Source organism: Podarcis melisellensis, assembly GCF_964234715.1.
Source record: "Podarcis melisellensis genome assembly, chromosome: 2".
Taxonomy (NCBI): Eukaryota; Metazoa; Chordata; class Lepidosauria; order Squamata; family Lacertidae; genus Podarcis; species Podarcis melisellensis.
In genome coordinates this window covers 99,187,713-99,201,580 of record NC_138529.1, presented here as the reverse complement: position 1 = coordinate 99,201,580, position 13,868 = coordinate 99,187,713, and the positions used below count along the sequence as shown (strand labels likewise).

The 13,868-nt window shown below is 38.9% G+C and overlaps 2 protein-coding genes across 3 annotated transcripts in view; both read left to right on the top strand.

Annotated features, from left to right (window-relative positions):
- Positions 1-13,868, top strand: part of LOC309365078 (uncharacterized protein C3orf49) — a 160,329-nt gene that overhangs the window by 62,266 nt on the left and 84,195 nt on the right. The window lies entirely within an intron of this gene.
- Positions 1-13,868, top strand: part of ATXN7 (ataxin 7) — a 94,579-nt gene that overhangs the window by 40,088 nt on the left and 40,623 nt on the right. For both annotated transcript variants that reach the window (XM_081901635.1, XM_081901636.1), the window contains one exon: positions 7,733-7,837. In XM_081901635.1, the coding sequence (XP_081757761.1) occupies positions 7,733-7,837 (105 nt within the window). The remainder of the gene's footprint in view (positions 1-7,732; positions 7,838-13,868) is intronic.

Genomic DNA, 13,868 nt, shown 5'->3' with positions numbered 1-13,868 from the left:
AAAAAGTTTGGAGAAGTAAATAAATGTAGAAAAGACTCACAATCAAGAGAATTAACATGGATAGACAATGGGCTACATACAGAGATCTGTTGGAATTTACAGGGTGTGAAGCTCAATTGAAACCAATGGAAGAAGTAAGGAGCCAAATTACACATTGGTTACAGTATCATCAAATATATGAAATGTTTAAATTAGATTTTTTTAAAAATGGGTTTCCAGATCAAAGCTCAGTTTGAAAGAGAATTATTATGGAATAAGGATAAATGGTCAAAAATGTATAATTTTTATTAGAGGGGGAACCAAAAGATGAGTTCATAAAAGCTTCAGTAACACACTGGGCAATAGATATAGGGCATAACATAGACCTAAACCTCTGGGAGAAATTCTGGAGGAATGATTTGAAATTTACTGCATGTTATACTTTAAAAGTGACTTGTACGAAAATGATGCATAGATGGCATTTAACAGTGAGTAGGTTGGTCAAGGGACGCAGGTGGCGCTGTGGGTTAAAGCCTCAGTGCCTAGGACCTGCCGATCGAAAGGTCGGCGGTTCGAATCCCTGCGGCGGGGTGCGCTCCCGCTGCTCGGTCCCAGCGCCTGCCAACCTAGCAGTTCGAAAGCACCCCCGGGTGCAAGTAGATAAATAGGGACCGCTTACTAGCGGGAAGGTAAACGGCGTTTCCGTGTGCAGCTCTGGCTCGCCAGAGCAGCAATGTCACGCTGGCCACGTGACCCGGAAGTGTCTCCGGACAGCGCTGGCCCCTGGCCTCTTGAGTGAGATGGGCGCACAACCCCAGAGTCTGTCAAGACTGGCCCGTACGGGCAGGGGTACCTTTACCTTTACCTTTAGGTTGGTCAAGATGTACAAAGTTGGATCAGATCTGTGCTGCTAATGGAGAGAAACGGAAGGAACATTTTTCCATATGTACTTATATACCGCCCTATACCCAGAGGTCTCAGGGTGGTTAAAAAGGTTAAAGGCTATCAGGAAATGATCTACAATGAGTTTAAAAAATGTTTAAAACAACATTCCCCCCAAAAAAACCTGAGGCCTTTTTGTTAGGAATACTTAAGTCTGAAGTTCCCAGTTGTGAGAAAAAAATGTTTTTGTACAGAACCACAGCAGTTCGAATTTTGCTTGCCCGAAGATGGAAAGTGAGTGAGCTCCCTGATAAGGAAGATTGGAAATTTAAGATGATAGAATTTGTTTAACCTATAGAATAAAAGGGCAAGAAGAATCTTTATTCAAAGAGGAGTGGAATATTTAGAATATAATTGCTGGTAGCATTTAGATAAATTCAACAGTATGGTAAATATTTGAAGGATGTTAAACGGAGGAATGATTAGATTGGCTATAGTAAAATATGCAGGAATGATATATAAGTAAAATGAAGCATGAAAAGGGAAGGGAGGAAGTCAGTTGTTACATGTTATGTAAAATGTTTATTTTGAGATGTATAAACTGAAAACTAATAAAAATTGTTATTTAAAAATGTTAACAACAAATCACATGTTAACGACAAATCATACAAGTAGGTTTCCATAATGGCCTGGTTTACACAAAATGCTAAACAATGCTTTATTAAACTATAGTGTATTAATCGTGGACTATGGTTCACATTGCTAATATCATCTGTGTATAGTCCTGATATTTTGTGTGGTTTTAAATCATTTTAACATGTTGCATATTGAATGGGAACACATAAATTTATTAAATAAAATAACAGATACAAATAGATACAGTGCAGATAAGAAGGAATGCTTTCTGGAACTCCTTAAGAACCTGTCCCAAAGTATCCAGGTTCATGGGACTAAGGCTTGGCAAACAATTTTGAAATGAGAGGCACCTGAAATGTTGCCTTGTGTGACAGCTTGATAGGACTAGCCAGACAAGTTTGACTGCAGTGATTATTGTTAGAAGGAAAAAACACCCTGTAGGCTGCACTACAGTTTGTGCAGGCATGAGCTGAAAACTTGTGGCGTAAGACAAAAGTGCTTGTAAACAGTATGGGGCCCAAACTGCATGGTATATATATATGTTACTGTCGTGCAGACATTGCCTCCTAGCATATGCCAGATCCAAACTGGAAGCCACTGGAAATTATTATGATTGGAATGCTTGTAAAAGTTTCAGACACGTCAGTTCAATAGCATATGCTAATGTTGGCATCCAGCTGTCTTGGGAGACAGTGGAGTGTGCTTCCGGGGTGAAGTCAAACTGCTGGAGAATCTCAGCACCTGATGTGGCTGCAGAGACCGGCAACTTGTAACTGCTGCCTCCAGTCTTCTTTTTGCTGCAATAAAAACACCAAAGTGACTTCCCTGGGAGCGCAAGCCTGGGCAGTGTGTATGGAGGTTCTGGGCTGCCCAGGTGACACGACTCCCCCCTCAGCCACACTGATGTGGTCCTAGGGAAAGCAGAGCAGTACATTTGGCACCAGCTTGGCTGCAGGAGTTACTGGAAGGAGGCTTAAAAGACTGTCTTAGGGACTCCACTTCAGGCAGGAGGGAGAGAGAGATACTGAATTAATTACTGAATAGTTACTGATTTTACATGCTTGAAGAACAGTGGCTGGAAATCATCATAACACTAAGCATTTATTCTTGCCTGATGGAAAGACCTCCCATTTTCTCTCCTTAAACAAAACATTACAAAAATACAGTTACTGTTAAAAATGTTACATTGATACAAAGTTACACACACACACACACACACACACACACACACACACACACACACACCAGTTCATTTTCTTTCTGACACACTCTCCCTCTAAGCCTCTGAGTTTTCACCCCTGGTTCAAACAAACAAATTATCTATATTTCAGCTGCTCAGTTTAACTCATACTGGGTTCATCTATCATGTTACTAATCAATGTTTTGAAACAATGCATTTCTAAAAGTGGGTTTTCTCTGTGGAGAAATAGTATGAAATATTTTCTATACCACACGACTGATTCTAGAGCTCCCTACATTCTCCTTTTAGATACGTGACTTCTCATTAGTTCTGGCTTTAATATAGGGATTAATATAATTGCTGCATTCTGTTTTATTTCATTTTAACTAATTTTTCTTCATTTAAATTTCATGTTTGTATAATCTTCTGTACCAGCATTGCCCGATAACACATGTATGCTAACTCATGAGATCTGCTGTCTTTTATATTGCATAATTTTTTAAAGCCTTGGTAGTCTTGCGTTACTTATCATACATGTGTTATCGCATTGATCAGTTTTCTTCTTGGACGTATTTGCAGTAGGATACTTTCTCTTCTTGAGACAAACGGTCAGGCAAATACGCTGAATGTTTTATCGGAATCCTGAAAGTATATGACTAGAAATACTTAGCCTTTTAAAATGTGAATTCTAGAGTAGGCAATGCATTGCAGCAGTTTATGTAAAATTATTAATCTGGAAACTAGCTGAATAGTTCTGTTGTTCGTTTGAATATAAGTTGATTTCTTCCTACCTTTTGTGGTATAGAGAAGGATTCTTCAGTATTATCTTAGAAGTCTATCTGGAGTTAGCAGATGTAATTGATTGACAGCAGTTTCAACAGGTTTCCTAAACACTTTGACACTCAGTTTTGGGGATGCTCAAGAGCACTGGTCAGGCAAGTGCTAAAAACAAACATCACTCTGAAAAGTGAAGCTGGGGCTGACTTCTTTTGGTGCGGGACGGTGGAGGTGATGGGACCTTGCATGCCAACACCAAAACAAGCCCAAGCCTTCATTTTAAGCTGTCAAGAGAAAGGTGCTGGGCCTGTCCATTTGGGTGCTAAGGCTCCCTAGAGTGCCTGTCTCTATCTCCAGATCTGGAGTTGGAGAGCAGTGGTTGCACACAGGTCCACAGGTTTGATGGACCTCTGCTACTGTGGCTCTTAGGATATATGCAGTAATCCTAATTGGAAATCTACTAATTTCTCAATTATTCCTCTTGTCTCTCAGGAAATGTATTTATGCAGTGCTGACGGCGCATGGGTGTATGACAATATGTTTTGGATTATGCCCCTAGGTACCATAAAAGGCTTTATTTAGTTTCAGACTGGTGTGTTTTAATATATGGCACCTAATGTGTACTGTTATTTAGGAAATGTATGAATTGTATAGTGGGAAATGTGACTTCAAGTAATTTTGTCTTGATTTCAATCCATCCTAAATTTAAGAGTAAAACTCAGAGGCATCATGCCCCATGTTTAAACTACTGGCCATATAACCCATGAAATTTACTTCCTTAGAGACTTGCCTAAACTGCTTTCATTGCAGATTTTAGATAGCGGGCAACAGATTTTCAAGGCTGGCATTTAGAATGTTTGTTCACTGCTGAACTTTTTGTTCTTGTATAATGTAATTGTCTTGGTATTGGTTGGTAACATAAATTGTTGAAAGCAAAGGGGTTTGGGGGGGATTTATATACCACACCTTATTATTTCAGGATAGTTTTACAAGACATTACCCACCCGCCCCCCAAGCCAGCACAAACCGCCTTTTGTACAGCAGTATAGAAAGTTGGTATTCAAATTAAAAGTGAATTGAAAGTGAAATAAGGCCTGGTTTGGACATAAGCAGAAATCTCACCTTCACCCTTGCCCAGCCCTTTAGCTTCTGCAAATACTGCAACTGAAGACTTTTTTGGCTTAATTACCCATAATTTATCTTTACATCAAAATTAGGGGAAACTGTGGTTCAGAACAAATCAGGATTGGGTGGGAGGCAGGGAACAGAATACACAATAGTAATAAAAAAGATAGAGAGAAGGGAAATACAGTGGTACCTTGGGTTAAGGACTTAATTCGTTCTGGAGGTCCGTTCTTATGCTGAAACTGTTCTTAACCTGAAGCACCACTTTAGCTAATGGGGCCTCCCGCTGCGCTTCCACTGCACGATTTCTATTCTCATCCTGAATAGTACCTGAGGTACTATTTCTGGGTTAGTGGAGTCTGTAACCTGAAGTGTATGTAACCTGAAGCGTCTGTAACCCGAGGTACCACTGTAAAGGAAAAAGTAGAGGGAGATTCGTTTTTCAAGGCCAGAATAAATTATCTGTGGGTATTGAATATATAGTCTAAAATAATCAGTGTTCTTTCTTGAATAGTAATTGGTGGCTCTTTGGCCAGTGGTTGGGGCCTTTTGCTCTGTTAAGCTTTCTAGTGGGTTTGCAACCCCCACATGACATGAACAGTGGGGCCTTTGTCATATACCACCACAGTGTGTGTGTGTGGAGGCGGTGTATTTGCCCGAAATTCGGCAGAAAGGATCTTACTCCATTGGGAGTTCTGCTGACACACGATCCCGTGCTCAGTTTCAGGGAACTCTGCCTTCCCATTGTAACCCTGTATGACACAGCCCCCACTGTTTGGAGGAGTGTCACTTTGGACAAAGTTTTTGGTTGGTTTGGGGGGCTGCGGGGACCAGAGGAGGGAAAGAGAGCAGTCACTTGCATAAATTGCATAGCACTCATGCAACCATTAGATGCTACCCAAGAAATTTACCATTTGCTACTTTTCTTGGTATTGCAAATTTTGGCCACCAGACAAAGGAACCCATAATCTCATTTAGGACTCCAGGATTAAGCTCCCACAAGGGGCATAAAGCATTGATTTTCAGATGTTGGATTGGGACCCACAGGTTCACGGCCTAATCCAAGGTGGGTTGCACCCAAAGCACTACCACCATACAAATATGTAGGGGGGGAAAGGGGAAGGTTATAGGTTGGTCCCATAGCTAAAAGGGTTGAGATTAATGGTATAAAAATTACATAAACTGATGTGCTCAAATAATTTCATTGCTTACAGTAAGTCACAAAGTTTAAAATTTGATTCTGAGTGCTGTGGAGGCTAGCATAATACTTTTTAGCAACACAGGAAGCCGCCTGATACACATTTCCAAAATAGTTTCAATACTTGAGATTGGAAATGTCAAAATGAAGTGCAACTTTGTTTTAAATAAGAATTAAAAAATAAATTTTAAGAATCAAGGCAAGTGATTTTCATGTTGTTTACTGTTAAACTATGCTATACTTGTAAACAAGCAGTTTCCATGGTACTCCAACACCATTCCAAGTGTTTTTAAATAACCAGGCAATAAATTTTCAGAATGGCAACCCATTCATAAGATCTTGTTCTCTACATGAATGTAGTAGCGGGGTGGACATGGTCCACTCGTTTGAGGCATTGTGACTGATCTGGCTATGAACCTTTGCTCAAGTATTCGGTTGCAGATTCCTTGCATCAATAAGTGATATGCTGTGAGTGAGAAAATAGTTTTCTACCTCCTAAAGAGATATGCTTGGAGGTTTTACCATCGTCCAGACTCGTTGACTGTGTGTTTTGTTTGTTCTTTGTCCATACAATGGTAATTATAAATGTCATTCTGCCACGGAATGTACTTTATGATGTTCTGTAGAAAAGCTAAGCTGTTGTTACAAAACTGATAATGATTGGCCCTTACTGCATAGGCTGTCTTGCAAACTGAAGAAATATGATTTAGCTGTCCATTATGTATCTCTTAAAACTGTTTTAATTGTAGAGTACAGCCTGCTATCCAGATTAAAATGATATTGATTGGTATATTTAGTGCCAGGGCAGCCTGTGCTTTGAACTTATAGACCTGATTCAAACATAACTGGAAACCATGGTTTCCTGCCTCCGGCTTAGGCTTGGTCTCACAGCCTCACCCCTTTCATCTTTTGTACCTGCAAGGAAGAGACGTTCAAACAATACTTTGTGCGAGCAAACCAGCTTCAGAGCCTGGTTTCAGATCCTGGCTTATTCAGTAATCACAGTTTCCCCAAGTTCATACACTGTGGCAAACTGCTGTTACTGGCATCTGTTTGTGTCGAGAGAGAGCAATGGAGTGCGCTTCTGGGGGTGAAGTCAAACCACTGTGTTAGCAGCACGGAAGTGACCTCCCCAGGACGCCAGCAAACAGTGGCTTGTTTAAAAGCCGAGACTTCTGATCCTCTTGCAGGTGTGAAAGTGGGGATGAGCCCACTAGTTCATTAACATAGCAGGAAGCCATTTTGAAGGTGATTTTCTAGCATATTACCTCTGTTTGTCGTCAGGGAGATAATATAGAAACACTATTCCAATTTAGAAGTCTATTATAATAGTAGTACATGTATGGTTTATTATTTTGTCCAAATGTCATAGTACAGCCTGGTTTCCTGCTCAGTTTTTTTCACTCCCTTTTGCAAGTGTTTTCTAGGTCTGTGGTACCAGATGGCTGGAATATAATATCCTATTAAATAGGACTATTTGATACATAACGCTGTCTAGTTAAAGCTATGCCTTTAAAATGTATGCAGTCTGATCCTATACATGTTTGCTAGGAAATATTTGCTAGCAGTTAAATTCCTATGCCTTTGAGTAATGCCTTAGAAATGTTTAATAACTTTTCCCAACCTGCATGCAATTTAGGGGGGGGGGGGAAGAATATTTATGTGCTCTTTCTAGTTTCTAATGCTCTTCTTAAAGTAGTATAAACTCAATTCTATATTCAAGTACCTATAGATAATGACTGTCAATAAGCTATTTTTGTGTTCACTCTGAAGTAGATATGTTGTAATACTTAATTCTGTAACTATTGAGTATTCATTTTTCCACTCCCACATGTAGCTTTTGAAACTTCGTCTCAGTGATTCACCTACAGCAACATTACATGGTTATTTTATATAAATTGTTGTACCACCATTTTGAATACTTGTGAGACATACCCTTTGTCTTTTTATTTTAGATATGCCAATATTTGGCCTATGCCCAGCTCATGATGATTTCTATTTGGTGATGTGTAACCACTGTAATCAGGTCGTAAAACCACAGGCATTTCAATCACATTATGGTAAGTACTGAACCATTTTTTAATCATTAGGGTGAGGTAAAATCAGGATTAAGCCTGGCAATTTTAGATTATCCCTCTTTGTGATCTTTCCAGCCGATGTTGCACATGGCATTATGTAAATATTGTACAAATATGAATTGTGCATATGATTACACTTTCATGTTTTTTATTTTTTTATTGGAATTTTATTTACAACATAACACAAGCCCCCCACCCCAATACACAAATTCACATTTATTAAACGTAAACATAACATACAGTGAACATAACATACAACAATACAAACAACCAAATAAAAGACTTCCTTTATCCTGTATTTAGCCTCCTTATTTACTTCTTATAAACGGTTTCCTTTATGAATAATTTTTAAGATTTTTCTAATTATAACTTAAATATCCACAAAGTCTCCTGCAGACATTAATGAAAACAAGTCCAGGTCTGTATTTTAGGGCACTATTTTGTGAAGTATTCTCTGCATTACCCCCATGTTAAATTTTTTTAAAGGCATACCAAAAAAAATTATAGCCCATGTTTTATTTTATAATTTTTGAAATATTGTTTATTAGGTTTGCAAATATTTCTTAAACGTATAGGGATTTGAACAGCATTATAAATAAGGAAAACAAAAGAAAAAGATTCAGAAGAAAAAGTTGTTTTGATGCTATCTTGTATACAGAACCTAGAGTTTACTCTTATATAGCTTTTACACATACTTGTGAAGACTAAAAATGTTCTTTACATTAGTTACTTTTGGGGGTATGTGAATTGGCCTTAAAGGTGTGCATATATTACCTCCACTAAGACCTTTTTCCTGCTGTAAAATAAGGAGAATCTGGCCTGTCTCATTTGAAACCAGTTATACAATTGCAGCAATGATGCAAAAATTCAGAAAATGCTAAACTTGAACATGTTAGAAGCAGAGCGTATGTATCTGGATGTTTTAATTTGTTGGAAACCACCCACAGTGGCTGGAGCAACCCTGTTAGATGGGTGGCTCACCATCATAGTTCATATGTATTGCAGTATAGAGTGTTTTGATACTAGATATAGTTGTAGTGAATTTTACGTGAGTTCTGATTTGGATGTGTTGGTATTAACAGATTATTTATGGTGAGGAAATAAAATCCTGTCCATAGGGTTGATAAACACTCAGGATTGCATCTGATTTAAGTCCCATGCAGAGTAGACCCACTGAAATTAATTGAGTTGTTACCTTTTGGAAATAGAACAAAGTCGACTGTTTAAATTTAAAATAATGTTGAAAAAGAAAATAATGAAATTTATTGGGGCAAGCAAAAGCACTAAGGAAAATTTCAGTGAGAACTATTGTAGCTGGGATCCAATTTGTAATTTGTGCGAATTTGTTCACATTCACATTTTTCACTACTTTGGATAACAGTCTGGTGATGGAAGTTTGCCTTGTGGCGGAGTTTTCTGTTCCCTTCTAAAAGAGTTTGTTGTTTAAGTCCATTTTCATCTCCTCTAATTCCCATTTTAGTATGTGGGATATTTTGTTGGCATCCCTCTGTCTCAAGAGACAATGGAGTGCACCTCCAAGGGTGAGGTCAAACTAACTCACAGAAAATGTCAGTAATTTTAAACCAAATTTCCAGAAACTGTAAGGAACATGAAAATAAATGTACCACAGCTTCTCCCCATTCTCCCATATTTCCCCTTTCTTTTTGTCGGATATTAAAGGACATATAGCTTTCTGCCCCACTGTAGCCTGTAGCCAGCAACTATGCATAGTCAGCTCTTACGTATCCTTAAGTGGAATTTACACTTTGCATTTTAGGGCATATGCTAATAAAATGAAGAGTTTCCACTTGTTCCTTTGAGCAGTTACTAGCTTTCATCTTGAGTTTGCAATTTGTAAATATATATTAAGGTAGGTAGCCGTGTTGGTCTGACACAGTCAAAATAAAAATAATAAAAAATTGTCCAGTAGCAATATATATTTAATTGCAATCGCTAACAGTCATCAACAGGTTTACCATACCCATTGAGCCAATCACCCATCTCCTACTACCCTTCTGATAAATACCCCTCCCCACCCTCTCACTATATATAAGGGTCTGGGGACTTCTGCTTCAGTGTATCTGAAGAAGTGTGCATGCACACGAAAGCTTATACCAGAACAAACTTAGTTGGTCTATAAGATGCTGCTGGACAATTTTTTATTTTTTAAAATTTTTTTATTGTAAATATATAATTAGCAGTACTTTAAGGCTGGTTTCAGTAAAGTGCTTATAAATACAATCAAGAAATCTTGCCATCTGTAAATGTATAGTGGCATTTCAAATTTTTCATAGACATTCACTAATTCAAATAAAGGGATGTGGGTGACACTGTGGGTTAAACCACAGAGCCTAGGACTTGCTGATCAGAAGGTTGGCGGTTCGAATCCCTGCGATGGGGTGAGCTCCTGTTGCTCGGTCCCTGCTCCTGCCAACCTAGCAGTTCGAAAGCATGTGCAAGTAGATAAATAAGGTACCGCTCCGGCGGGAAGGTAAAACGGCATTTCCGTGTGCTGCTCTGGTTCACCAGAAGCGGCTTAGACATGCTGGCCACATGACCCGGAAGCTGTACGCCGGCTCCCTCGGCCAATAAAGCGAGATGAGCGCTGCAACCCCAGAGTCGGTCACGACTGGACCTAATGGTCAGGGGTCCCTTTACCTTTAAGGAGGTCCTGCAAAACAATAATGGAATCATAGAATTGTAGAGGTAAAAGGGACCCTGAGAGTCATGTAGTCCATCCCTTCAATGCAGAATTCCTGCCAATGGCCGTCCTTAGATAGCCTCGAACCACCAGCTTTCCAGTTAACAGCCAGACTCACTGACCCAGTGTGCCACCTGAGGATTGAGTCAGCTTTTGTTGTTATTATTTGAAAGAAGTGAGGTGATAGTCAATTGATTGTTTTGGTAGCTTTAAGTGTATTTTATTTTAATACGAGTGTAACGTTTTTGAAAGAGAGAATTTTCATGAAATCTAATTTATATCCATGAGTGAGACCCAGGCAGGTTTATAACCATTGATGGAAATGGCAAAGTTCTTGGAACTGCCAAGTGAGACATGTTATAAAAACCAATCAAGTTTTATGAGACATGGGAAGGGAGGAAATGTTAGAATGACTACAAATATTAAAAATGATAGTTTTAGTGGGATTTTGTAACTACTGTATAGATAGTTCTTTCGAATTGGACATTATGGAAAACTACAGTTAAGCTTCCTTAACCATGTTCTGGCATGGTGAGATACTTGAATTGAGCCAAAAAAGTGAGAAAGGGTTTGCTAAAAAGGCATAGTTAGTTTTATAGGTGTGTGCTGTTCCTCGACCTCTGCCTCCTTTCTGTAGAATGGGATTAAGAGTGACATGTACAGAAATATTTTGAGGATACGTTTTGCATACCAACTTAATGTTATTCTTCAGATGTCAAACCTATGTATCTTTTCCTCCCCATCTTCTTCCACTTGGCTACCTTACAGTATATTGTGTTTTCATATGGTCCATGTTCAGTGTTTATTGTGTGTTCACTCTAGTTATAGTAGACTGAAGTCTTATGGTCATGATTTTTGTCTGCTTATTAGTGAAGCTGATTACAGAAACTAGTATTATTGATATTTGTCCTAAAAAGTGATGAACAAATGTTGGAACCTAGCTTGAAGAGGAAATTGCTAAATTGCTGTTTATTGGAAGCTATTTTTGGAGCCATCATTAGAGTTTAAAAAACAGCTGTTTTCATGCTTTAAATTATTCAGACTGATTTTAATTTTGCATTCGGATAGTGTTGTAACACGCCCTGGGATCTTATGGTGAAGGGCGGGTAAGAAATCCTATTGCTAATATTAATACTCTGTTGACTATAGGGTCCAGCAAATTTACCTGCTCACAAACGTTTTTATTAGTTCACCTGCCTTAAATGTCCCTGTTAGTCATATATGGCCTAAATGGAAAAAACAACCAACTTCTTGAAAGCTTCCTTACCCAGTCACCTAGAAACATTTCTTAACAAAGCACAGGTGATCAGGCAAGTGAGTATTTTTCTAAGTCAGATTTCTGATAAGAGTTTTCCTGCTTTAAATTAGTATTCAACACAGTATGGTCTTGATGCGATTGTGCTATAATCCCTTTAATCTTCTCTGTAACCTGTGTTGCTTTACAACGTTGGTTTGTCAGAAAGATGAAGCACTCATTGCATATTATATTCTTAACTGAAAGCAAGCAGATTAGTCCACCAACCACTGGTATCAAAGAACGGACAGTTCAGTAGGATTAAACTTAACTTAACATGCCAATTCATTTGTGACTCCTAGGTTGCTGTTAGGGTGTGTCAATACATATGATAGCCTTATTCTAGGTTGCAGTGGAATCTGAGAAGTTAAAGACAGTACTGTATTGCAGACAGATGCAATTAAATATTATGTTGCAGCAGTATACATTATTACCTATAAAGTAAACATCAGCTGCACTCTGTTACTTTTGAAGCACAGTCTGTCGCCTTGAAGGCTTGGATAGCTAGGTACAGTTTGGGTAGTAACATAATCATAGGCTTGTGTGATTTGAGAGTGGGAGGAGAGGGTTGTTCTGTTGGTAAGTGATCATGTTTGCTTCTTCCTGCTTTGGGGTTTTTTCTTAAGGTGGCAGATTGATGTTTTCCAACACTTCCTATTATGCGGACATAATGCACATATCACCTTTGGAAAATGCACATTTCCTCCCTTAGATGAGCTTTGGAGTTTGTCTCTTTGTGATCAGTCTATACCACATGTTGTCCTGTGGAAGCTGGGGCTGTACATTGCCGAATTGTCTCTGATGAGCAGTGTTGGAGAGAAGTGTTTCTGTCTTGATGGCAGAGGTCAGTACATGGATGGGTGAAGGGCAGGGGCACATAGTTTGACTTAAAACTCGGGTCTGTAGCATGTCGCTATGGAGTGAGATGATCTTGATATTGGGAACGGGACACTGACCAGCAAAGTCATTCTTCCATACGTCCAGTGATGTGCACGACTTTGCAGAAGCATGTCCTTTGCATGGCACCGCAGGGTGAGGACATTTCGGTGTGATCCTATTACACTGATATGCTCCTTAACAGCAAGCGGAGCTGTATAGAGTACTTTTACCTGCTTCTTATACCTCATATTGCAGTTATGGTTAAAAAGCAAAACAAAACCACCTTCCAAAAAGCTTGTTGGGCTTCTTGTGGCACCCAGAACTCTAAATCCTCCATCTGTTGTCCTCCAGTTGCCAAAATAAAATCTGTACTGCCTCTGTTTCTTCACAAAGGGGACCCTCAGCCTATCAAGCTAATGCCAGAAAGGCACATGTGGTAGCTGACTACCAAAAGGCCTGAGATAATTATACAGTTAGGAAATTACCATTAGAAGCTTCAGTCGGTTGCATATAAATACTTCTCCATTCCTCAAACAGTAGTTCACTAACTCTGAATACCAGCAGCTGGATTTTAATCTCCAGTTCTAGTAATGGCTGATTTAATTTCTTCTTGGCAAGGCTGTATGAAATGCTATAGCTCCCACAAGAAACACTCTGGCATGTCCCCAGAAGCATTTTGCACTTCAAGTTTACCGCTGGATTTGTCTCAGTAAAGACACTTCAACCAATTACTTGGTTATTTTAAAACAGCGTATCATTTAATAAAGTATCTCCACTTAGATCGCCGTTCCAATAAAATAAACAAACAAGGGATGTGAGGGGAGGCTTGAAAATATACACTTGGCACTTATTAACCTGAAGCTGGAAACACTCTTAACAAGTTTAAGCAACAAGGTTGGCTACAGTCACAAATGCTATCACATTATTCAATAAAAAGCCACAAGACATACTTGAATTCTAATATGATGCCCTATATTACATATAGTTTATATGCTGTTGAGTTGTCATAAGCATAAAATTTTCTTTTAAGGCACTGATGGCTCTGGAGAGAACTTTCTACTTGCACTTAAATTAGTTGCTATTTGCATGAAATAAAATGATATTTTTAAATTGCATAATCTGCAAAGAATTTTTTTGCT